Here is a 26,316-nt window from a genome sequence, read left to right on the forward strand (position 1 = left end):
AGGAGAGAAGAAGTTCCGTTGGGTCCTTGTGCTCGCCCGACGGTGGCCACGTCTCCCGGAAGGGTTATCCGGATGCCTCTGCGGGCTGACGGCAGCCCGTTTGCCTCCTTTTCATCCTGTCTCGGTATTCCGGGTCCGCTTTGGGCTCCTGATTGAAGGGATCGTGGCGGAATCGGTGGCGAAAGAAACCCGGGGTAAGCAGAGGCCTAAGAGACCGGAGAGTTGTGTGTGTGTGTGTGTGTGTGTGTGTTGTGTATGCGGGGGTCGCCTGAGTAGGTGGAGACCGGAGGTGCGGGAAGAGGAATAAAGACCCCGAGAGTTCTTTAGAGCGTCTTGGGCTCCAGCTTGTCGTCTCTTTCGCCCCTTCCTGCTCTTCTTGTGGCAGGAATCCCCGCCAATTGCAGGGCAGGTTCAGCCAATGCAGGTTTTGCTGGCGTCATCGGACAGAAGTAGCAGAGAGATCCTTTACCTGTTGAAAGGCTGCCCGTGAATCCGGGGGAGACAAGACAGACCCAGCCGAATAAAAGATGTTTACTGATCGTGTGGGGAAAAAATGCAGTGTCCTTTTTATGGAGGAAAAAGAAAGAAAGAAAGGAAGGAAGGAAGGAAGAAAGATAAAAGTTAAGGACAGTTAGGAGGACAAGGGAGAGCATAGAATTTTTTATTTTTTTATTTTTATTGGCCAAGTGTGATTGGACACACAAGGAATTTGTCTTGGTGCATATGCTCTCAGTGTACATAAAAGAAAAGATACGTTCATCAAGGTTCATCAAGCATCTGGCCGAAAGTGAGGATGTTAGGGAGTAAGGAGAAAACCTTTGGCAGAATAAGGTGGATTGAATGCATGGACTGGACTTTTTTTTTTTAAGAGTAAATAGAAAGAATAGGCAAGATATCATGCATGAACAAGCGTTCTTGTTTCAGCTCTCTGGAATGCTGCACTATTGTTCCATTTTCTTACCAATTTGGCCTAGCTTAGTAAGTAGTGGCATAAAGGGGAGGAGTGGCATAAATATAAAAATATGTACTTACCCCTCACATCCTGGACATAAACTGTCTCAACTCTTACCCTCAAAACGATGCTATAGAGCACTGCACACCAGAACAACTATACACAAGAACAGTTTTTCCCCAAACGCCATCACTCTGCTAAACAAATAATTCCCTCAACACTGTCAAACTATTTACTAAATCTGCACTACTATTAATCTTCTCTTCGTTCCCATCACCCATCTCCTTCCACTTATTACAGTAACTTTGTTGCTTGTATCCTTACGATTTATACTGATATTGATTGTTTCCTGATTGCTTATTTGTACCCTATGACTATCATTAAGTGTTGTACCTTATGATTCTTGATGAACGTATCTTTTCTTTTATGTATACTGAGAGCATATGCACCAAGACAAATTCCTTGTGTGTCCAATCACACTTGGCCAATAAAAAATTCTATTCTATTCTATTCTATTCTATTCTATTCAATATACAGTATTTGTAAATATTATATGGCCATGCCATTTACATGGTTACCAAAAAGTTTTTGCATAATTTTTTTTCTTTAAAGGAGAATATTTGTGGCTTAGGGTTCCTTGGTGCTCTCTGAGCTTGCTTGTTATCTTGCAGATGTTTCATTACCCAAACTAGGTGACATCATCAATACTGTACAAGCATGCAAGAATATTGAGGCTAGCGTACCCTAAAGTTTTTCTTTTGTATGCAGATTACAATTGTATTCACGCATTTACTGTATGTGATCAATTGTAAAATGTAATTTATTTGATGGCAGAAGTTGATATGGTCTTAATCTGAGGATTTCTGTGCTGCACATATTTATAATTTCTTCCAAGAGGATAATACAAAAAGGAAGTTTACTACACTCCCATTCTCTACGTATTGAGTTCCAAATGACCTGGGACTGTAGAATGCAGACATTGACTAGGTATAAACCTTTCAGAGATGTTGTACCTCTGGCTCCCAGGAATAACATAACCAGGAGTAGTTTAGTTTGACCTAATACATTAATCAGAAAAATGTAGCAGCTGCAAGGAACTTATTTGTTTTTAGCAGAAAGATCACTGTGTTCTGTAGAGGAAGGACTGGCAGAACCTGAGGGATGGAGATGAAAGAGGGCTCAACCTAGAATCTCTATATAGCTATAAGTCCAATCCCCTCCCCCAAATTCCTTTGATCCTTATTTAACTCCTAGCAGGTGCTAACCATTAGGTGAGACTATTCTTCTGCAGCAACATGAATACAGTAATTCGGTTTTAATTGAATCTTCAGCTGTGGACATGATCTTTTACACTTGACTGATTTTATGCTTAGGAAATTGTATGCATTTTGGGCTTGCTGATAAGAATTAATGACTATAATAATGTAACATGGGTAGATTACCTGTAGATTACCTGTATAGTAATAAGGCAGGTAAGAATCGGAAAGGAAAATCACAATTGTTTTAATAGTTTAAATAGTCTCCGGGGGATGGTAGAGGATAGGAAGGCCTGGAGGAAAGTTGTCCATGGGGTCGCAATGGATCAGACATAACTTTGCAACTAACAACAAGTGAATGGATGTTACATAATTTCAGAATACATAATATTTCATAACAAATTAGAAACATCCACGTTTGTTTCTTGTGTAGCTTGGGAAAATTGCAGAGAAAAATTTTCAAGTGGATTGTGTTCTGCATGTTTCCTAGTAATTGCCCAATACTGGCCAATTGTCTACTACTGTACCCCAAATCAACCTCCAGCAAGTTATTTGTACTACCAAAACAACTTATTCCTGTTCAAGGCAAGTTACACCTTAAAGAGATGCCACAATCTCTTAGAAATCCAAGGGAAAGGGTTCTAATTTATGAGCAAAAAACAAATGTGATGTGAATTGAACCTTTCCATCTGATAGCTGACTATCTAAAATATAAAGAAAAAGTTGCATTTCTTATCAGCTTGAACTTATGCTTTTCATCTTTTTGACATCCTATTTTTGTTTCCAGGAATGGTGTACTAATACATCTGATCTCATTTTGAGTTGTCTGTAAAAATGAGGAGAAACATATAATGCAGAATGGGAAAGGCAAACTATATTAATTGCATTACTCTATTTCAAAGAACAGAAGATATATTGTGATGTTTTTTGACATTTAGTCTGTGACTGTGGTGTAATTTTTCTGTTCTTTGTATTTTTCCCCCCAGGTTGAATGTTGGATGATAAAATTCCATATACTCTTTGATTTCCATTATGTCTTGGTTTGCCGACCTGGCTGGCAAGGCAGAGGACCTTCTCAATAAAGTAGACCAAGGAGCTGCATCTGCTTTAAGCAAGAAAGAAAATGCAAGCGGTATAAACTATGTTGATAGCCAGATGGATGATGTCAATGTGTATCCCAATCCATATAAGACCAGAGAGCAGCAGGGTCATGCGTCATCTACATCAAGCTTTATTTCATCAGCAGCGGAGAACATTAAGCATCAGAAGGCAACAATTTTAGCGGGAACTGCTAATATTAAGGTAGCACCCAGGGCCTCTATGGAAGGCTCTCCATCCACAGAAACGGCTTCTATGTCCAGACCCTCTTTCCAATATGTGAGAAGGAAAAAATCTGAACCAAACGATGAACTCCTGTTTGACTTTCTGAATAGTTCTGAAAAAGAACCTAATGGGAAAAAGGACCTGAAAAGGGAGAAGAGCAAAGCAGCCACTGTTCAAAACCATTCTCGGACTTCAAGTATTAGCTCTGTGTCAGCAAGTTCACACAGCATCAAAACAGGGGAAGACCCTTCCATTCGAAGTCAAGGCAATGGTAGTTAAACATAACTACAGATGTTAAGGAATGTTTTAAGGATTGTTTTGAAGGGTGTTAATGGTGACAGGATCCTGGTCTGATATTGATGATCAGAATATTCTGATTGTGTTGGCCAAAGTAAGATTATATAAGCATATGGGTCACAGTTTAGGATGTCTCCTAAATTCTAATCAAAGCATCTGGATCGTTGTTGAAAATCCATGTTTACTTACCGTCCAGATGAGATAGAAGCTCTCCAAATCCCCCATTCTTGGGAACTGCACTCAAAGGCACCAGATTATAGAACAGTAGTATAGATTACTATTCATTCATACCAAACTTCTTTTGTAAATTAGAAATCGTTGTCTGATTTCCTAATCCTTGTTTCATAAGCAGCATTCACATAAATTGCAAAGGGATGGAGGTTGCCCTCCATGTAAATGATTTTCAAGGATCAAAGCAGGTGATGTAATCTTAGTAAATATAATAATGAGGTTAGTCCATTGGGAGCAAATGTAGAAATATCAGAGTGTTCTATTTCCTTGGTACAGGTTCACTGAATGTACTATTTCTATAATTTTCCAGCAATCCCTGCCCCTTGAGAGGATGATGATGCAAATTTAAATATTTAAATAAATCAAATATTTAATAATTCAAATCCACACTGAGTGTGTATAGACAAGTCAGTGTTGCATTATTAATTCTAAAGGCTTTGTCTTGGTTTTTTTTCCTTTAAAATTATTGCTGCAAATTGTAAAATGCACGATGCACTTCTGAAACTTGTTTAAATTTGAGTCCTTACTTGCCTCTTGCAAACAGAGGTATGGGTACTTAAAATAGCAATCCAGATATATCTGTTTATTAATATGGCCCACAATACTACAAAACGTATAACAGTTTTTTAAGTCTTCCCTGAGAATAGGCTCCCATTTTACTACATTTCATTATTTCATGTTAGGTCATCTCATGATAAGAATGCATGATATTTCTAAATAATTTTCACCCTTGCTGAACTTTAGTCTATCCCTACAACGGCACTCTTTGCTAAATGAAATAAATAATACTGTGAGAACTGAACTAGTGAAGCAAACAGTCAGGGTTGCTTATTTTAGTAACTTTTAATTACCTATGAAACTACATAGTTTTCTTTTTATTAATGTACTGACAAAAAATGATATGACAGCAATAGGCAGATGGGTACTCTTGAAAGGGTTTTGAATTTCAGCCCCCATCACTCTTAGCCAGCATGGAAATTGGCCCTGAATTGTGAGAATTATAATCCAAAATATCTGACTGGAAGGTATCATTTTTTTTTCATTTCTAGTTGTAAGACGTACTTTGTTTATTACGTTTATTGTTGCAAGTAGGCAAAGTAAGACCCAGCCAACAGCAGGGGTTATTGGCTTTCAGCATGCTGAAATGAACACAGTTCATTCAGTTGTGTTCATTCAGTTGTGTTTTGAGGCTTACCACTTTGCACCGCTGAGCCGCGGTGTGGCTCAGGCTGTAAGACAGCCTGTTATTAAACACAGCTGCTTGCAATTACTGCAGGCTCGAGTCCCACCAATTCCAAGGTTGACTCAGCCTTCCATCCTTTATAAGGTAGGTAAAATGAGGACCCAGATTGTTGGGGGGGGCAATAAGTTGACTTTGTATATAAATATACAAATAGGATGAGACTATTGCCTTACACAATGTAAACCGCCCTGAGTCTTCGGAGAAGGGCGGGATATAAATGTAAATTTTTTTTAAAAAGTGCATTTATAGGCACTTATATGTAACCTGCCAGTTTTGCCTGCATTTTGCAGGATGGGAGACCTATCCAGCATTTGAATATCTTAATTTTGTGGGTCATAAATGAACAAGTCTTAATGAATTATCTCCTATTTTCAAAAATGTCAGGTGTTTGGTTTGTTTATAGCATATGTGAAGTAAGGGTGTATCGTGTTTATAGTAGTGCTATAATTATTTTGATAATTATTTTTTAATGTTCCTGGTTATAAGCTAATGTACAATTATTTATTGTAGCAATCCTATTAAACTCAATGTGACTTTCAATAGCTATATAATTTGTCATAGAAATTGAACAGAGAAAGAAAGAAAGAATCTGTTAAATACAAATCTCTTTGTATAGAGACATCTGATAGTTCCAGTTCTGGATTGGAGACTGATGTGGATATTAAAAAGGATTCATTGCAAACCCCAGAAATTAATCCCAACCTTACTGTTAATGATGGTAAATCACATGAACTGTCCAATCTTCGCCTTGAAAATCAACTACTGCGTAATGAAGTGCAATCTTTAAATCAAGAAATGGCATCATTAATTCAGCGAGCCAAAGAAACCCAAACAGGTAGAGTGCGGGTTTGCACATTTTAAACGATCCTTTGGTGGGCTGCTAGTTAAAGAAGTATTTTTAATCTGTCTTTTTAATCCAAGTGGGAGCCATCTTTTTTTTAAAAAATGGTAATTTTCATCAAAACAAGGTGTTTTGTATGTAGCAAAGTGAAATGCTAAATGATGGCTTTGAAGTAGACCAAATTACATTCTATATTTTCTTGTTGGGATGAACATATAGAAATGTGTTAAATCAGAAATTTATAAAAGTATTTTTTTCACTTTGGATGAGCTATTTTCATTTAGTCCTGTATAGCCAAATGTGTATGTCTTATTTAGTATTTTACTTCCACCTGTCTAGTGGTTTACTGTTTTATATGTACCTGGTAAACCTTCTGCCCAACCCTGATAATGCTATTGCTCCCTTCTGCCCCTCTTAGGGAGATTAATCTTTTTATCCATCCTTAACTGGATATGCAAAAGGAGACAGCCAAGTGTTTCATGCACATAAAGCATGAGCAATGAGCTTAAAATGTAATATTCCTTCTAATTAGGATTTGAGATAGAAAGTGCACCATGTTTCATCTACTTCTCTTCTACGTCAATTCTTCCTTTGTTTCATTGCTTGCTTTTCTATAGAACATTGCTTCAATTGGCATAAGCCTTAATATAACCAGGATTGTCTGTATAAGCAGGATCAGAAGCTGATTGATATTTTCAAAGATTACTGTCATTGGGAAAAAAAAACCCAGTGATCAAATTCAGGAGAAAAATGGAAGAACTCCATTTTTCTTCCAGGTTTGTGGAAGAATAAAAGGAGTAATGATTGCTTCCAATATGATTTAATATCCCAACCATAGTTGTTTTATATTGTATATTTTGTGCATTCAAGTCAATCTTGACTCCAATTCCATTAAATTTCCATAGCAACCTTTTTTGAAAGTGGTTTGCCTTCTTCCTAGAGTTAAGAGAAAGAGATTGGCCCAAAGTCATCCAGACACGTTCATTCCTAAGACAGGATAAGAACTCACATTCTTCCATTCTTGGCCTAATTCCTTTAGCCACCCCAAACTGGTTTTCCTACCATAGTTACATAATGGGAAACATGACTGAGTTTATGTATTATGCTAAGCCATAATTAAAGTTTGTTTCTGGACTTGTTGGATATGTACATCCAGACATTATGGTTTAAGCATTATGGTTGAACCAGGACATATAGTCTAAATAAGAAAATACAGTTTAAAAAATCCTGGCTTAGTGGGTCAATGTATGAACCAGATAATTTTTTCTGATCACTGACAGAATCATGTTGCATACATGATAATATGAACTATAAACTTACTGATATTTACTAACCTCAACTTTATAGAATTAACCAATTCCAGGGCAAGAGTTGAAAAATGGAATGCTGACAATTCAAGCAATGACAGACTTGTTCGGGAACTTCAAGCTCAAGTTGATGATCTGACTGAAGCTGCTGCTGCCAAGGATTCCCAATTGGCTGTCCTCAAAGTGAGATTACAGGAGGCTGATCAACTTCTGAGTTCACGTAATAAAGCCCTGGAAACACTACAGAATGAAAAATCCAGGTATTCAGCATCCATCATGTCAATGTATTTATTGGAGAGATCAGGCTGTCTAGGTTTAAGTGTATTGGCTATTCATCCCTCTTGTTTATTACAATTATTTTTTGCATCGCAGATTTTTTTTAAAAATTTAAACTCGGTGCCCAAATAGGTGTGTATGTGTGTGCTGATCTTGATTCTTTATATTAAGGAACATTTACTTTAAATAATATGTTAATAGCAAAGGTATGTGTTGAAATCTGGAAAACTGGATCCACTAGAACAGGGATTCCCAACCTTGGCAACTTTAAGCCTGGTGGACTTCAACTCCCAGAATTCCCTAGCCAGCTTTGCTGGCTGGGGTATTCTGGGAATTAAAGCCCTCCAGGTTTAAAGTTGCCAAGGTTGGAGACCCCTGCACTAGAAGATTCCTCTTTATGCTATGCTTTCTCTTGAAAAGCAAAAGGGAAAGGAATCAATTGTCTATTATTTTTTTCATTTGGTGGAAGTTATTGCTTTAGGGGTTTTTTTTGTGGATACTTTGCTTACGTTCTGAAAAAGAGTGTAGGCTTTGTTCAGACAAATATATGCCATATATATGTGTGTGTGTGTGTGTGTGTGTGTGTGTGTGTGTGTGTGTTTTCTGAGGTTTTCGCGGGTGTTTGTATGTAGGTCTTTGGTTATTCGGGTTTTCTCCCGCGTAAAATTGGAAGTGTCTTGGTGACGTTTCGACGAAGTCTCATTCGTCATCTTCAGGCTTCAGCTTCAGGACAAAAATACAAACAAATAGAAGGAGCACCCATGGGATCACCCCTCTGACCTGTCATTGCCAACCTCTACATGGAACGCTTTGAAACCCAAGCACTAGAAAAATCTGATCACAAACCCAAACTCTGGCTCAGATCGTGAGCGACACCTTCATAATCTGGCCACACAGGAAAGAAAAACTTGACAACTTCCTCACACACCTCAATAGCCTACACCCCAAAATACAGTTCACCATGGAAACAGAAGTTAACAACCAACTTCCCTTCCTAGATGTTTTAGTCTACAGGAAACCCAATGGCTCCCTAGGACACACCATCTACCAGAAGAAAACACACACAAACCGCTATCTGCACGCACTCTCACACCACCACCCAGCACAGATCAACTCCGTAGCCAAGACACTCATCTCTAGAACAAAACGCTTAGCTGACAAACAACACCTAAAAACCGAATTACACACTCTCACTAACGTACTAACATCCAATGGATTCCAGAGAAATAAGATTACCAAACTAATCCAAAAAGAACCCCCCACTAAAATCCAAGACAGAGAACAAGAAAACGGCACAGCCCTCCTCCCATATATAAAAGGCACCACAGACAGAATCAGCAAGATCCTCCACAAACATAACATCAAGACAGCATTCTGCACAAACCAAAAAATATCCACCATCCTAGGATACCCCAAAGACAAAATTGAGTTAGAAAATCAAGGAGTATATGAAATCCCATGCACCGCCTGCCCCACCACATACATTGGACAAACCAACAGAAGAATAAGTGCACGCATTGAAGAACACAAGAACTCAGTCAAAAAAGAGGAACCAACTTCTTCCCTGGTCCAACACCTTAAAGCCACAGGACATGATATTGACTTTAAAAAGACCAGAACTATCGCCAAAACTGAACACTTTAACAACAGAATAATCAGAGAAGCCATCGAGATAGAAAAACGCCCACACAGCATGAACAAACGAGATGATACCTCCCGCCTACCAGCCCTTTGGAAACCCACCCTTATTGACAAACGAGTCCCTAACACGAGGAATGACACCAGACCCACACTCACGAGGTCCACACAGGATGTCACCACCACACATCCACCCAGAAAGCAGACCCAAACCCACACTGATCATGAAGCACGACCAAGGACCAGAAGCCAGACCGCAGCTGCAACATTAGCCATTTCAAACCCCTCCAATCCATACATGCAGCAGACTGACACCCACTATGCAGATGTAGCACGACCACGAACACGAAGCCAAACAACAGCAATGCAGCTCACCAGCTCAAATCCCCCTGCTACTCAGACTAATCTGAGCACAACCAAGCCCCCACCCAAACAGGACACCCCCATCCAATCAGAGCACAAAAAAACCCCCATCCAATCAGAGCACAGCCAAGCTCCCACCCAATCAGTTCAAATCCCCACTAGCAGTTAAAAAGGAAGAAACAGCTGCAATCACACATTGCTCCCAGAAGCACGAAGCTGAAGCCTGAAGATGACGAATGAGACTTTGTCGAAACGTCGCCAAGACACTTCCAATTTTACGCGGGAGAAAACCCGAATAACCAAAGACCTACATATATATATATATATATCAAAGCAGCAAAACTACTCAGTTAAAATATAATCTCAGGCATTATTTAAGTATTTTCATTTCTTCCCGTACTCTTGTTTACTGTACTACTGATTTTAAATAGGAAAAATTACGTTGACATATCATGCCATGAATATAGAAGGGAAAGAAGGCATTTTAGAGATTGAGATGATATCTGTATTCTGACGAGATGGTAAGCAAGGCTAGACCCTTATTTTGTTTTACATCCTTACGAATAATTGAAAAGGAGTTTGCAAGGGTTTTCTTAAATGGCCAGCCAACTTAATCCAAATTCTGGCCACCCTTATAACCATATCCTTATAACCCAAGGATAAAAATAATATATAAAACAAAGGTGTAAGCCAATGCCAACACGGATGTTGGGAATGGCAAGAGGCTGTGAAGTGATGGAGAGTGAGCATTGCAGAATACAAAGAAGTAATATATACAGGAGGCCACCAAAGATGGATATGGGTCTTAAAAGTTGTTTCCTTAAATCTTTGTCCTCTGCCTATACAGAATAATAAAGGATAATAGCGAAGGCAACAGCCTACACAATCAAGCCCTTCAGACTCTTCAGGAGCGGTTACATGAAGCGGAATCTACTCTTAGGCGGGAACAAGACAACTACAAGCAGATGCAGGTTAGATGGCAGACCTGGGGAATGCTGTTTAATTTTTTTTCACCAATTGAAGAACTGTGTCTCAGTAACAGAGACAGAGACACTTCAGATTTATTAAATCAGCGTTGTTTCTGACCAGATTCCCAAGGCCCACCATCCAGAGCCAAGTTCGTATTTTATGTGCTTGGAATGAAAGCTCAGTTATCTTTCAATACATTCATTGCCCGAGTCACAATCTACTTCAAAGGTATCCACTCCTGTGCAAATTTGCTAAAGGTAAAGGTAAAGATTCCCCTCGCACATACGTGCTAGTCGTTGCCGACTCTAGGGGGCTTTGCTCATCTCCGTTTCAAAGCCGAAGAGCCAGCGCTGTCAGAAGATGTCTCCGTGGTCATGTGGCCGGCATAACTAAACGCCAAAGGCACACAGAACACTGTTACCTTCCCACCAAAGGTGGTCCCTATTTTTTCTACCTGCATTTTTTACATGCTTTTGAACTGCTAGGTTAGCAGAAGCTGGGACAAGTAACGGGCGCTCACCCCATTACATGGCACTAGGGATTCAACCTTTCAATCGACAAGCTCAGCATCTTAGCCATTGAGCCACTACGTCCCTAAGCATCAGATTAGATTTAAAATGCAATGCGTTGTTACTGTCAAAACGCTTGGCTAGTCATATCACCCAGAAGGCTGCCTTTCTGTCAACTGCTCAACTAGCTTTGTGCAATGCAGAAATTTTGCTGAATTTAAGTGAGGCTTGGATTGAGAGTTTTTAGGGCCTTCTCTTTTCTCACATAAAGGGAGATAACCAAACCCTCTCTTCCAATCCATGCATTTGGTGCCTGGAGGGGGGAAAAGGGGGCTCTCACTTCCCATCTCTGCCCTATGCTTTTCTATTTAATTGGCCCAAAGATCAATTCCTGCTGCACCTCCAAGGGGGCTGTTTGCAGACTAAGAACATGCCTGTAAACCAGGACAGACCAAATGTATGCAGACCCAAAGCAAAATCTCAGCTATGTTTTGATAGTCATAAATTTTGATTTTGGTAGTCTTGACTAATATTTATTTTCAAATTGTTGGAACAATTAAAACCATGGTTTTATAAGTGTCATAAAGGTTATCCTGGGAAAGGAACAAAATTCATTTGTACCCTCATATATTCAGGATGTATCTGCTGTGGAAAATGAGAATTGAGCCTACTTATCCCATTCTTCATATCGGGATCGTCGTGTACACACACGCACACACAAGAAGGCCTTCTATTGAGATACCTGGATTTTAATTCCCAAAATTTCCAACCGGTTATTGCTATAGAACTCTGAAAGTCGACAGCCACTTGTTTAGATTGGAAAAGGCTGCTCCATGTGGGTGGATGGTAGTCCAGCAAGCTAGCAGACTTCAAACAGTATGTCTTAATCTGCTGTATCAATATGAAATGTTAAACATCAATATTAAGTAAGGGTCAGTCTGGGCAATCTGTTTTCCTCCCTTTCCCTGTGCATCCATTCACATCCATTTAGGCTTATAAGCTATTTCAACTACAGGTGACCCTTAAGTGGCATACAAGGACAGTAAGCGAGAAAAATTAAAGCAATAAATAATAACAGTAGCACTTAGACTTATATACCGCTTCACATTGCTTTACAACTCTCTCTAGGCGGTTTTACAGAGTCAGCATATTGCCCCCAACAATCTGGCTCCTCAATTTACGCACCTCGGAAGGAGGGAAAGTTGAGTCAACCTTGAACTGGTGAGACTTGAACTGCTGACAGCCGGCAGAAGTAGCCTGCAGTACTGCATTCTAACCACTGCCGGCACCATGGCTCCAGGGGTGGGTTTCTACCAATTTGCCCCAGTTTGGGCAAACGGGTAGTGGTGGCAGCGGGAGGCTTTGCCCACCTTCCCGGACATCATCATGGAGACTCTGCGCATGCACAGAGGTTCTGCGCATGCACAGAAGCGCCACCCGCAAGTGCTCCTGGTTCCAAACTGGTAGCGAAGGTAAGTGGAGCCCACTACTGCACGGCTCTTATAAACACAGCAAACATAAAACACAGTGAATAGCTAATAATAAACTAATTATTAAATTTCTGGGTTCTATCATATCGCAAGATCTGAAATGGACACCTAACATCAAAAACATCATTAAAAAAGGACAACAAAGAATGTTCTTTCTGCGCCAACTCAGTAAGCTCAAACTGCCCAAGGAGCTGCTGATTCAGTTCTACAGAGGAATTATTGAGTCTGTCATTTTTCATCTTCATAACTGTCTGGTTCGGTTCTGCAGCCCAACAAGACAGACACAGACTTCAGAGGATAATTAGAACTGCAGAAAAAATAATTGCTACCAACCTGCCTTCCATTGAGGACCTGTATACTGCACGAATCAAGAAGAGGGCCGTGAAAATATTTACAGATCCCTCACATCCTGGACATAAACTGTTTCAACTCCTACCCTCAAAACGACGCTATAGAGCACTGCACACCAGAACAACTAGACACAAGAACAGTTTTTTCCCGAAGGCCATCACTCTGCTAAACAAATAATTCCCTCAACACTGTCAGACTATTTACTGAATCTGCACTACTATTAATCGTTTCATAGTTCCCATCACCAATCTCTTTCCACTTATGACTGTATGACTATAACTTATTGCTGGCAATCCTTATGATTTATATTGATATATTGATCATCAATTGTGTTGTAAATGTTGTACCTTGATGAACGTATCTTTTCTTTTATGTATACTGAGAGCATATGCACCAAGACAAATTCCTTGTGTGTCCAATCACACTTGGCCAATAAAAAATTCTATTCTATTCTAATAATAACTGATAATAAAATCAGACTCCTGTGGCATTCCACAATAGAAAGCCTTAGGGATTAACTTATCTATCCACTCCCCAAAAGAAGGAAAAGAATCACACCCAAATGTACTTCCTTCAGTCCTCAGAGATGGTCCAGAAGGAAGCCGTGATTGATGGTATCAAAAGCAACTGAGACATCAACTAGGACTACGAGAGCCATACTGGTTCATCTTAACCCTGCTCCACAACATCTATGTTAGATCTAGAATTCTATGATCAGCACTACCATCTTATCTTATTGGGTTATTAATTGGCAGATTGCCATAAAATATTTTTGCATGTATGCATACACTGGCAGTTGTTTATTTATATCCCGCCTTTATTATGGCATTTTTTTTATAGCTCTAGGGCAACGACATACCTTATATTCCTTTTCCCCCCTATTTTCCCCACAACAACCTTGTGAGGTGGATTGGGTTGAGAGAAAGGACTGGCCCAAAGATCAACCAGCTGGCTTTCATCACCAAAGTTGGACTAGAACTCACCGTCTCCTGATTTCTAGCCTGGTGTCTTAACCACCAGTCCAAACTGTTCTCTTGATTATTATGTTTGTTTATCTAGAATAAATTAAAATAACAAATAGATTTATTTATTACTTTTGTACTAAAACCAAACCAAACTTGCTCCATCAGAATGAATTTGCAACTCGCCTGAGTAAAATGGAAGCTGAACGTCAGAACTTGGCTGAAGCCGTAACTGCATCCGAGAGGAAATATGTGGAAGAGAAGCGGAAATCAGAGGAATTTCAACAGCAAATTAAAGTGGCCAAAGCTAGTTTGGAGTCCGCTAAGCAAGAGTTGGTGGACTACAAGCAGAAAGCCACACGCATTCTCCAGGTAACTCTCACCATAGTAATCCAGGTCAACAGTGTCCTCCTGACATTGCTAAACAAACAAATGGGGCAGGCTGTCCTACAACCCGAGTAACAAACAGATGCAATTTGTTAATAAAATGATAAAATATAAAACAGTTGTTAGTTAGGTTGTATTTTAGCATATTTTGAAAGAACTAAAAAATATTAATGGAAACCACTCATCACTGAAAAAAATCCTTGGTAAGGAAGTTTTGCGTTTGATATAGTTTTATATTCAGTTTGAAAAGTTTCAATAGAATTTTTATTAAATAATGTTTTCCAGCAACTTGATGTTGTGTAGTTTTGCTCACATTTGCCATAAATTTTTGAGACAGGGATTCTGTGTCCCAGTCAAATGGGGGTTCAACTCCAATTCCCATCAATTTTATCCCCCACAAGCAGTAGTAGTGAGTGATGAGAAATTAAAATTCCAATTACTTCTAGAGGTCCATAAATTCCTCAACTTGAGATTTAGGCGATTACTAAAGTTAGATATGGAGACTTAGATATGTTCCAAAGCAAAATATTGATGCTGAGCACAAATAGGGTTACATTACTATATTTACATTCTGCCTTTTGGTTACAGTTAACAAACTAAGGATTGTAATGCAATTTCACTTATCCTTAATTTTGTCTTTGCATCTCAGTCTAAGGAAAAGTTAATAAACAGTCTGAAAGAAGGCTCCGGTATTGAAGGTCTGGATAGTCAAACAGCAAGCATTATGGAGTTAGAGGAACTCAGGCATGAACGGGACACGCAAAAGGAAGAAGTACAGAAGCTATGGGGCCAAATGCAACAATTGAGAATTGAACTGCAGGATATGGAAGCACAGCAGATAAGTGAAGCTGAGTCCACAAGAGAACAAATTCAAGATTTGCAGGATCAAATTGCAACACACAAAACAGCCAAACAAGAAGTAGAGGCTGAACTAGAGAGGCAGAAACAGGTAAATGTTGGGAAGAGTTGAAATGGCTTGCTGAGTGGTATTTCAGGAAGTATTGATATATTTGGGGACTTAAATACGGGGAAGATATATATTGGAATTACATAACTAAAAGAAAAGCCATATGCGTGTAATGATGGGTATCAACCAGAGGTGGGTTTCAGCAGGTTCTGACCAGTTCTGGAGAACCCGTAGCGGAAATTTTGAATAGTTCGGAGAACTGGTAGTAAAAATTCTGACTGGCCCCATCCCCATCTATTCTCTGCCTCCCAATTCCCAGCTGATTGGGAGGAATTGGGGATTTTTGCAGTAACCTTCCCCTGGAGTGGGGTGGGAATGGAGATTTTACAGTATCCTTCCCCTGGAGTGGGGTGGGAATGGAGATTTTACAGTATCCTTTCCCTGCCACGCCCACCAAGCCATGCCACACCCACCAAGCCACACCCACAGAACCAGTAGTAAAAATTTTTGAAACCCACCACTGGTATCAACATTGGTAGTATTCTTATTGACCAAAAACTGGATGATGGACCATATGTACCCTTCCTTATGTGCATCCTTTGACCCTCAAATGTGGGGGTTTTTTTAGTGCAGGATAAATACACCTCTTAGCCCAAAAGGGATTATTTCTAAAGCAGGGCTTTATTTTTTTTAAAGGAAAGTATAAATAACCTCCTGGCTTAAGGAGGAGACAGATATAGGATTCTGTTTTAAGTGACAAATTTTCTTAGCATCCGTACAATTTAGAAAGTCAACAGTTAAGGTAAAAGTTCTGTCAAGTCAACTTCAGTGTTGGTGACTTAGATTCATCAGTGCAGGTTTTTTTATACCAGTATAGAAATGGTTTGCCTTTTTTAAAAAAAATTGTCCAGTCTCGACTAGTGTTTTTCAGACATGAGAAGTTTATGATGTGCAGATTTTAACTCCTGTTGTTCTCCAGCCAGCATTCATTCAACTCCCAATTCTGGGAGTTGAAATCCAGACATGTTAAAAGACACTAAGTTTGAAAAAAAACATAGCTATAGATGGTAGCTCTTGGTTTCTCTGCTAGTCCAACCACAATTCCCCTTTGGGATCAGTAAAGGCCAGCAGGATTTGTCACCCCCTATGACAGTATAATAGCCTACAAATGTATGAATCTTCTTCTAAAGTTGAAATTTCAAAACATCTGTAGCCATATGCTCAATAAATGAAAACATCTATATAGTTAGAAACTTACTTGTGAGCAAGCAAAATTGTTTATGCAGCTATTTTTATATTTTGTGTTTAGCAGTATTGCCTGATTCTGAACACAATTTTGTCTACATCTTTTTGAAACAAACTTGTATCTAACTCAATAGCTGACTGGATTTAAGAGCAATTCTTACTCAAGTATTTCTTTGGGTTCACCAAAAGAATTTTGCAAATGCCTAGTTAAAAGTTGCCCCCAGGCATCCTTGTATCCAGTCAGCTCAGGATAGTGTGCAGATTAGAAATGAGTTATCATTGTTTTATTAAGGATTGTGTTATGGAACTCCTAATGCACAAAACTGCTTATTTGGGCAAACTAGATCACAATTTTTTCACTTGGGTGCAGGTAGTGAAAAATTAGCTGACAAAACTGATCTCTAGAAATAGTCACAACAATTGGATTTCCATACAAATGTCTGCAAGTTCTATTTGATTGAAAATAGGTCTCTTCTTGTACTCAGTGGTTTTATTGTTATTGTGAACAGTTGCTGTAGATGAAACCAAGGTGTTTAATTTGCTTTTCCTGATTATTTATCTTAAAGGATTACCTGTTTCACAAGAAATTCCATATTAATTGGACAGGGTCGAACTAAACTAATGAAAAAGCAAAAGATCCATGCTTGCTTTCAAAAGATAATATTAATTCTGTATCTTGAAGCCATATGGTGGTGTTTTATTATAGCTCTTCATGTTTAACTCATTTTTTTGTTCCGGGATAAAAATACTTTGAAATGAGCTGAATCTCACCTGTTTTGTTTGTTATAAGCACTAGATCTAATTCCCTCAAGTATTCTTGTTTTATTCATCTAGTGGAGCTAAGTAACACTTTGGATAAATGATACAAGAATGAATATATTCATGCTGAAACTGTGCTAAAATTAAGATCAAGAGAGGTTTGAGACAAAAACAACATTCTGTCTCTGAGGAAACTCCTTGCTTATTTTATAGGTTTGTAGGAAGAAGCTGAATTGTAGTACCTGGTCTATAAAAACCATCAAGGTTGCAATATTTTTACCCAGTCCTAAGCATTAATGTCATATGGGATTGTTCTTTGTGTACTGTAGATTTGCCATTACTCTTCCTTAAATCTTAGCTTTTTGCAATTATTCAGGTTGTGTTTCTAATTTTTGAAAGAATGATATACTAAAAGAGTAGCTTTTTTTCCCTCCTCCCATGGTTATGTAGAAACAGCTTTGCAGTAAGTAGATAGGGGTTCTGCTCATTCAGATGCACTAGGTTTTTGTTCATTTTACACATGTAATTACTTTATGTCCCCCATTCTATTCTGGAAAAGCAAACAAGACAAAAAAATCTGTTTCTGGCCTATCTAAATAGAAGTGCTGTCTGTTAAAGTAGTTGAGAATGTGGTTTTACATTACATTACAGCATCCACCATTAGTCATTGGCTGGGATGAAGGAAGTTGCAGTTCAATATCGGCACTTCTCTTATCCCTTTGTTAAGTCAAAGCCGCTATAGCATACAGTCTCATCCCTGGAATTCAGGAATTATAACCATGTGTTGTGCTGGTTGTTAAGTATGAGCATGCCCCATTTAATGGCCTTTTTGTAGCGGTTGTTAAATGAATCAGCATAGTTTTTAAATGAACCCATCGTATCCGTTTTCCTGGAAGGCAGAAATAAATGCTGCTTTCCAGCAAAAAAACATTGTAAGTCGCAACTATATGACCGTGGGATGCTGCAAAGACAGTAGCAATAAATGCAGGCCGGTTGCTGAGCATCCAAAAGGCAGCCACGTGACTGCAGGGGGACACCATCAGAACTCCAAATCCGGATTGTAAGTAGCCCTAGGGAGATCTGTCATAAATTCAAAAGATTGTTAATCAACCAATTGTAAGTCGAGGACTACTTATACAATACTGAATGTTTCTTTATTGTCACAGAGATCACTAGTCATATAACACCTTTATGAAAGAAATACAGGTAGTCCTCAATTTAGAACAGTTCATTGAGTGACCATTTAGAGTTACAACAACATTGAAAAAAGGGGGTTGTTTTTCCCAGGACCATTGCAGCATCCCCATGGTCACATGATCAAAATTCAGATGCTTGGCAACTGACTCATGATGGCTGCAGTGTCCCTGGATCATGGCATGATCATGGGATCATCTTTTGTGACCTTCTTCCAAGCAAAGTCAATGGGGAAGTCAAATTCACTTAACAACTGTGTTACTACCTTAAGAACTGCAGTGATTCACTTAACAATTGTTGCAAGAAAGGTCAAAAAATGGAGCCAAATTCACTTAAGAACTGTCTTGCTTAGCAACAGAAATTGTGGGTTCCATTGTGATCCTAAATCGAGGACTACCTATAGAAACAAAGTCAAGGAATATCTATAAACGGTCACCTTTTTACATTTCAAATAAATGTTGAAACTACTCCCCACTAGTAATAACGCTTTTTGCAATTAGTTGCCTGTGTCTAGGAATTTCTAACTGTTCATTATGGTCATAATATAGTGTTTCACTGCCTGGGCAATGCCTTTTCAACTGCAGAAAAGAAAGCAAGTTTCTAGTTGTAACCACAAATAGGTCACAGTAGTACCATCATGTTTTACTTTTATTGTGACATTTTATATATTAATTGCTGCTGGACATGCTTATTTTCCAGGAATTACGCTATACTGAGGAAGAACTGTACAGGACAAAGAATTCTCTGCAAAGCCGAATAACAGATAGAGAGGAGGAGATTCAGAAACTAAGAAATCAGGTAATGGATTAGCTTAACAATTTTGCAGTCAACATACATTTCTGAACAACCGAAATTTTGAACCGTGCCTCTGTAACATCGCACCAGCTAACCTTGAAGTGAAATTGGCTCAACTATTGGATTTCTTTTAAATGATTACATTTATCTTTTCTTAATAAAAATAATTAAAAAGAAAAATCTTAAAATAAGGGGTACAAACGCAGTCAAAGGGCAATCACTTCATTTCAAAGTTATGCTGTCTCAGGGAGATCATTCTTTGGAGGCAAAGCTAAATATGTCCAACATTTGGAATTATGCTTTTAGAATTGACAAAGATTTAAGAAAAAAAATAAATGTGTCCATTTCTCTTTCTTCTGCTAAGCCTGACCTCTCATATTTAGGATGGTGGTGGAAATGCTGGGTGGAGCCTCCTGTGTGGAATCTGCTCACCGTTACGCAGTCCCGTGCCACTTCTTTGTGCCAAAAATGGAAGGGTGATGGAATGAGACCTGTCAAATTCTGCTGCCTAATAGGCAATTTGTGCCTATTTGGTAGCAAGTCCTGATCCTTCCCCCACTCCCAGGTTTTCCAAGGGAAAGAATGCTGTGCTTTGTGCTTTACTATAAAGCAGGGGTCCTCAAACTTTTTAAATAGGGGGCCAATTCATGGTTCCTCAGACTGGCGGGGGGGTGGGGGGAGAGGGGTCACAGGGGAAGGGGTGTGGCCCACTTGACGTTGCTCGTGGAGAGGGTGGCTGTGCGTTTGGGTGGGGTTAGGGTTAGGCTGCAACGCTCAGCTCAGAACGGAGATGTGGCGGGGGCGGGGGCTGCAAGACAGGAGCCTGTCTTCAGTCCAGGCAAGGGATTGCAGCCTCAGGGGCTCTGTCTGAAGGAGTTGATCAGTTGGCAGTGCCTCGAAAGTACTCTGGAGCTGCTGCCTCACACGGCAGGGCAAGGCTCAGCTCTCCCTGCTGAGCAGCCCCAGTAAAGGAGGCGCATTATTGGGGGTCTCTACCACTGGCAGCTCTTGCCTTCCAAAGGAGGCAAAGCGGCCAGCTAGAAAGGCTGAGTAGAGGTGGTAAAACATGCCCAGGCCCAGCAGGCAAAAACCGGCCTCCGTAAGTGGGGAAAGTTCGAGTTGGGGGGTGAGGCACGCGATCCTGGCTGGGCTTGGGCAGCCATAGCGCTGATGGGGATTGAGCTTTCCCCGCTCGCGGTGGCTGCCTTTTGCCTGCTGGGAATGGGCGTGCTTTTAATAACTCTATTCATGAGGGGAACGTGCTCCACGCGCGGGCCAAGGGCGAGACTGCCGAGGGGCCCAAGGAGATGACCAGCGACGATCTGCTCTCCAATCGCAAGCCAAAAGAGATGGGACAGAGGAGGCAGCAGCTACCCCAGACCCTCCTCACCTTGTCTTTGGCCGCAGCAGCAGCAGTAGCCAAAGGCAGAGGCACAGGGGAGAAGCATGTGGTCTGGCCTGCTGGAAGCACCGGGCAGCCACCTGCCCTGTCCCAGCCACATGGGATGGAGCAGGCACATCTGGTGGTCCACATCAGGTGCCTCCCCCACCACTCTGCCTGCTGTCGGTGCCAGTGCTGCCTCGCTCTGGAACTGCTGAGCGGGAGAAGGATGGGCAGCCAAGCAGCGGCAGCAGTGGGGGGGGGGGGAAGCAGGTGGAGAGGGCGACTGTTGCGGCGTCCACTCCCTAGCTTGCTCGCATCTCGCCAGCCCTGCTTCGCCAACAGGCACTTGCCAGCTTGCAGGAAGCCTCTTTCGGGCCAAGCCAGGAACTCCAGGACCGCTGTGGCTGCTTGCCCACTTGGAATGCACTGATTGATCCCCACCCTGAGTCCAGGGACAGATGGACGGAAGAAGCCCGAGCTAACAAACGGAGGTGGAGAGTTTTCCCCTCCTGGGGCCTCCGTGCATCCCACATTTGGCCTCCTCACCCCCCAGTAGCACGCTGCAGCCCAAAATCGGGCTTGTTTTTGGCCTCCCAGGGTGTCCACGTGCACCTTTTTTAATCTCCCCTGCCTCCAGTAGCTCTCTGCAGTCCAAAAACAGGCTTGTTTTTGGCCTCCAGTAGCACTCTGCCAGAGAAAAATGTTCGCCTTATCTTCCAATTCCAGCCCGTGGGGCTCGTGACTGTAATTCCTGCGTTCAACCGAAGGGGGGGAGGCTGGCGGTGGGACGACGATGGAGGCAGGACAGCCTGGTGGTCCTGTGCAAGCTGGATTAATGGCTTCAATGGGCCGTATCTGGCCCGCGAGCAGTGGTTTGAGGACCCTTGCTATAAAGCAAGAGCGTAGAATAAAATGCAAGTAAAGGAATTTCATTCAGTCTGCACTAGTTCCAGTGAAGGTGCTTACTCATTTCCACTTCCAATGGTACTTTGTTCACTCCACAGCTAACGAACAAAACACTGAGCAGCAGTAGCCAAACAGAGTTAGAAAATCGGCTGCATCAATTGACAGAGACACTAATTCAGAAACAAACCATGCTGGAGAATCTCAGCACAGAAAAAAATGCTTTAGTCTATCAGCTGGAACGACTGGAGCAGCAGCTGAAGACTGTCCAGGGAGCTTCAGCAAATGGCTCCTCCATTAATATGGCAGGAATTGACAACAGCGAAGGTAAAATGAGGAATGAACTTTTTTACTGTGAGATAATGTATATCCTGATAGATTGGAAAACTTAACACAGTGTTTCTCAACCTTGACAAGTTTAAGATGGATGGACTTCACCTCCCAGAATTCCCCAGCCAGCTGTGCTGGGAAATTCTGGGAGTTGAAGTCCACCCATCTTAAACTTGCCAAGGTTGAGAAACACTGGCTTAACACATTAATGTTGATGTTCCTGCCATGACACCAATCAACCTTTCTCCATTCCATTCCTTTATTCATAGTTTCCATTATTTTTTTCTTTCAACAGCCTCTGAGCTTCTCAGTCTTTGCATGTTTTCCCTTCTGCCTTCCCAATATCTTCTGATGTTTTTTCATCTAGTATCTTCCTCGCGTGCATATAGATGAGCCATTTTGTTACATAAGAAGAGCCGCCCAGAATCAAATAAAATGAAACAAAATAAGCAGTGAATTTCACATCTGAAGACCTGCGAAATAGAGATAGTAATGGGCTCCATGTTACAATGAAAAATTACAGTTTATCTCAAAAACGGGCCTCAGTGGCTCAGGCTGCTAATGCAGTCTGTTATTAACAGCAGCTGCCTGCAATTACTGCAGGTTCTAGTCCCACCAGGCCCAAGGTTGACTCAGCCTTCCATCCTTTATAAGGTAGGTAAAATGAGGACCCAGATTGTTGGGGGCAATAAGTAGACTTTGTATATAAATATACAAATAGAATGAAGACTATTGCTAACATAGTGTAAGCCGCCCTGAGTCTTCGGAGAAGGGCGGGATATAAATGCAAATTTTTAAAAAAATGGCTTCATTTTATAGTACTGAGAGAGTTTTCCCAAAAGATTTTTGCTATGACATGATTCTTAATAGGCCACTGTAATTCTGATAATAGTTTTGCAACCTGTGTTCTGCAGTAAGGATATTTACAGACGTAGATTGCCTGACCTGTGGAGTATTTCAATAAAATAAAATTGAAATGAATGCAAAATCCTCAAAGATTCATATAAAGTCCTTTTAAATATGTTTGAAATTTCTATTCTGTCAAAGCGGTCATGATAAAATGCAAAACATTATAAAATCACACATCTAATTTGGTCTGCTTCTACTTTGCTTTCTTATAATATCGTCATACCTTATGTAATGAATATTTATTGTAGTTTATGAATCCTTTTTACGCTGCTAATTGCTTTTTAAATTATTATTATTCCTCCAGGCACTCGCATGCGAAATGTTCCTGTCCTTTTTGGGGATCTCGATGTGAATGCAGCAGGAATGTATGGCAAGGTTCGCAAAGCTGCAAGTACTATAGACCAGTTCAGGTGAGGAGAAGGCAGAGAATAGAAAGATAGCTTGGAAGAAGCAATTAAGTCCATGGAGAAGATCTTTGAAAGAAATCTTGATATTGCAATGGATATCTTGATTAAAATGTTGAACTGGGTCCTGTGAAAAATCTGAATTATTGGGATGTTTGGAAAATGACTTATCAATAAAACTTGCAATGTAATTATGTCTTTATGCAAATCTCTGGTGCCACATATATGCTAGGGTATTTTCTAATATTTTTATTGTAATTGTTTACAGCATTCGACTTGGAATCTTTCTGCGTCGATATCCTATTGCAAGGGTATTTGTAATCATTTACATGGTGAGTCTGCTTAATATAGTCATAATGCAAAATATGCAATTTTCATTATATACTATTTCATCTTGACCTGATATGCAATGGATGAAATGTACAAAACAGGTCAAGTATAGTTAATTGTAACCATTCGCTATAAATCTAAGTAACATGAAAGCCAGCTGGGCGACTTTGGCCGTAGCATCCTCTTCTCAGTCCCACCCACCTTACAGGGTGGTTGTTGTGGGAGAAAGAGGAGGAGGAAGGTGTGCTGGATACATTTGCTCCCTTGAGTTATTTCTACAAATGAGGGTGAGATAAAAAATAAATAAGAACTTACACCATTTACTTCTTGTCATTGTGCAGCAGGAATGAACTAATGCAAGTTTGAAATCTTTTAAAGAAGATTTTGTCTTTTTATATGTCACTATCATATTTCAAGCAATAAAGTCTTTAAAATTCTGTAGCTCATTATCTCAAAAGTGCTTTTTCAAGAAGACGTTTTGCTTCTCATCCAAGAAGCTTCTTCAGTTCTGAACTGAATAAGCAAAATATCAACAACAAAAAACAAGAAAGTCCAGTTGCCTTTTGAAAAAGCACCTTCGGGACAACCAGGATGTGGATGACTGAGAATCTCCATAGACACCATAGCTCATTATTTTCAAAGTGTAACCAATGGCAGTCATGGTTACGGTAGCTATTGAGTCTTGCTTGTGAAAGAGCAATGCAGACAGCCTTCTCCTTATGAGCTATATTACATTCCACAAGGCTTTTTCATTCAATTGTGGAAAATATGCACAATACAATTTTTACCTTACCCACTACACAAGGGAAAAACACTGTAAACTAAACCCCACAAAATCAGAAAACAGACAGGCGAGGTCAGTGTCCAGGGGCCTCTCAATGCATGATAGTGCTGCCAAGTGTACATATGCGGCACACTGTAAATTCACGCTTTTCTGCTTTCTTCTGCCTTCCGAAACATTCTGGGTTGGCGTTTCAGACAGGTTTGTTTGTATGAGTTGAATGTTTGTAACTCGAAAGTTCAGAAGTAGATGACTTCTATTCAGGGTAGTTTCAGCACATAGGATGTGTGGGTCAACTGGATCTCCATGTGAGTGCTTTTCTATAGCAGGGATCTCCAACCTTGGTCCCTTTAAGACTTGTGGACTTCAACTCCCAGAGTCCCTCAGCCAGCAAAGCTGGCTGAGGAGCTCTGGGAGTTAAAGTCCACAAGTCTTAAAGGAACCAAGGTTGGAGACCCCAGTTCTATAAGACAGCACAGCAGGAAATAGGGCACGACAATGAAGGCAGCAGGCAGCATTTGGGATAATGATAATGATCCAATACAACCTGCGAAGGTTGTAGAGAGTGCTGTGGCATGGCAGCTACCTCAGTACCTGGATGAAGCCATCTATCTAGACCCGTTCCAGTCCAGTTTCTGACCCGGATACAGCACGGAGACAGCTTTGGTCGCGTTGGTGGATGATCTCTGGAGGGCCAGAGACAGGGGTTATTCCTCTGCCCTGGTCTTATTAGACCTCTCAGCGGCTTTCGATACCATCGACCATGGTATCCTGCTGCACCGGTTGGAGGGATTGGGAGTGGGAGACACCGTTTATCGGTGGTTCTCCTCCTATCTCTCCGACCGGTCGCAGACGGTGTTGACAGGGGGGCAGAGGTCGACCGCGAGACACCTCACTTGTGGGGTGCCACAGGGGTCGATTCTCTCACCCCTCCTGTTCAACATCTATATGAAGCCGTTGGGTGAGATCATCAGTGGCTTTGGGGTGAGATATCAACTGTACGCTGATGATACTCAGTGTACTTTTCCACCCCGGGCCACCCCAACGAAGCTGTCGAAGTGTTGTCCCGGTGTTTGGAAGCCGTACGGGTCTGGATGGGGAGGAACAGGCTCAAGCTCAATCCCTCCAAGACGGAGTGGCTGTGGATGCCGGCACCCCGATACTTGGGGCGAGTTATTGGCCCCAAAGGAGGGAGTGCGCAACTTGGGTGTTCTCCTGGATGCACGGCTGTCGTTTGAAGATCATTTGGCGGCCGTCTCCAGGAGAGCCTTTCACCAGGTTTCGCCAGTTGCGCCCCTTCCTTGATCGGGATGCCCTATGCACAGTCACTCACGCTCTTGTTACCTCCCGCCTGGATTATTGCAATGCTCTCTACATGGGGCTCCCCTTGAGATGCACTCGGAGGCTTCAGTTGGTCCAGAATGCAGCTGCGCGGGTGATAGAGGGAGTCACACGTAGCTCCCATGTGACACCTCTCCTGCGCAGACTGCACTGGCTTCCTGTTGCCTTTCGGGTGCATTTCAAGGTTTTGGTAACCACCTTTAAAGCGCTCCATGGCTTGGGACCTGGGTACTTACGGGACCGCCTTCTGTTACCTCATGCCTCCCACCGACCCGTACGCTCGCACAGAGAGGGCCTTCTCAGGGTGCCGTCCGCCAGACAATGCCGGCTGGCGGCCCCCAGAGGAAGATCCTTCTCTGTGGGGGCCCCCACTCTTTGGAACGAACTCCCCCCTGGTTTACGCCAAATACCTGACCTTCGGACTTTTCGCCGCGAACTGAAAACATATCTGTTCGTGCGGGGCTTTCTTAAATTGTTTAGTTTTAATTTCTAAACTTCTCTTTGGTTTTAATTGGGGTTTTTTAGATTCTTAATAATTTTAAATTCGGCCACATTGTATAATAAGTTTTTTAACTGTATTTTAACTGTATATTGCTTTTTTTTTATTCTGGCTGTACACCGCCCTGAGTCCTTCGGGAG

General features: G+C 41.1%; 1 protein-coding gene across 1 annotated transcript in view; it reads left to right on the forward strand.

Moving 5' to 3' along the window:
• GOLGA5 (golgin A5) overlaps positions 1 to 26,316 on the forward strand; it is a 27,779-nt gene continuing 1,463 nt past the window's right edge. Inside the window, exons 1-11 of the mRNA XM_058162600.1 lie at positions 1 to 194; positions 3,195 to 3,802; positions 5,919 to 6,137; positions 7,491 to 7,710; positions 10,575 to 10,698; positions 14,177 to 14,380; positions 15,045 to 15,344; positions 19,200 to 19,298; positions 21,684 to 21,909; positions 23,126 to 23,231; positions 23,494 to 23,557. Of these exons, the coding sequence (XP_058018583.1) occupies positions 3,241 to 3,802; positions 5,919 to 6,137; positions 7,491 to 7,710; positions 10,575 to 10,698; positions 14,177 to 14,380; positions 15,045 to 15,344; positions 19,200 to 19,298; positions 21,684 to 21,909; positions 23,126 to 23,231; positions 23,494 to 23,557 (2,124 nt within the window). The 5' untranslated portion in view covers positions 1 to 194; positions 3,195 to 3,240. The remainder of the gene's footprint in view (positions 195 to 3,194; positions 3,803 to 5,918; positions 6,138 to 7,490; positions 7,711 to 10,574; positions 10,699 to 14,176; positions 14,381 to 15,044; positions 15,345 to 19,199; positions 19,299 to 21,683; positions 21,910 to 23,125; positions 23,232 to 23,493; positions 23,558 to 26,316) is intronic.

The sequence above is a fragment of the Ahaetulla prasina genome, chromosome 1, assembly GCF_028640845.1.
Source record: "Ahaetulla prasina isolate Xishuangbanna chromosome 1, ASM2864084v1, whole genome shotgun sequence".
In the NCBI taxonomy this organism is placed as follows: Eukaryota; Metazoa; Chordata; class Lepidosauria; order Squamata; family Colubridae; genus Ahaetulla; species Ahaetulla prasina.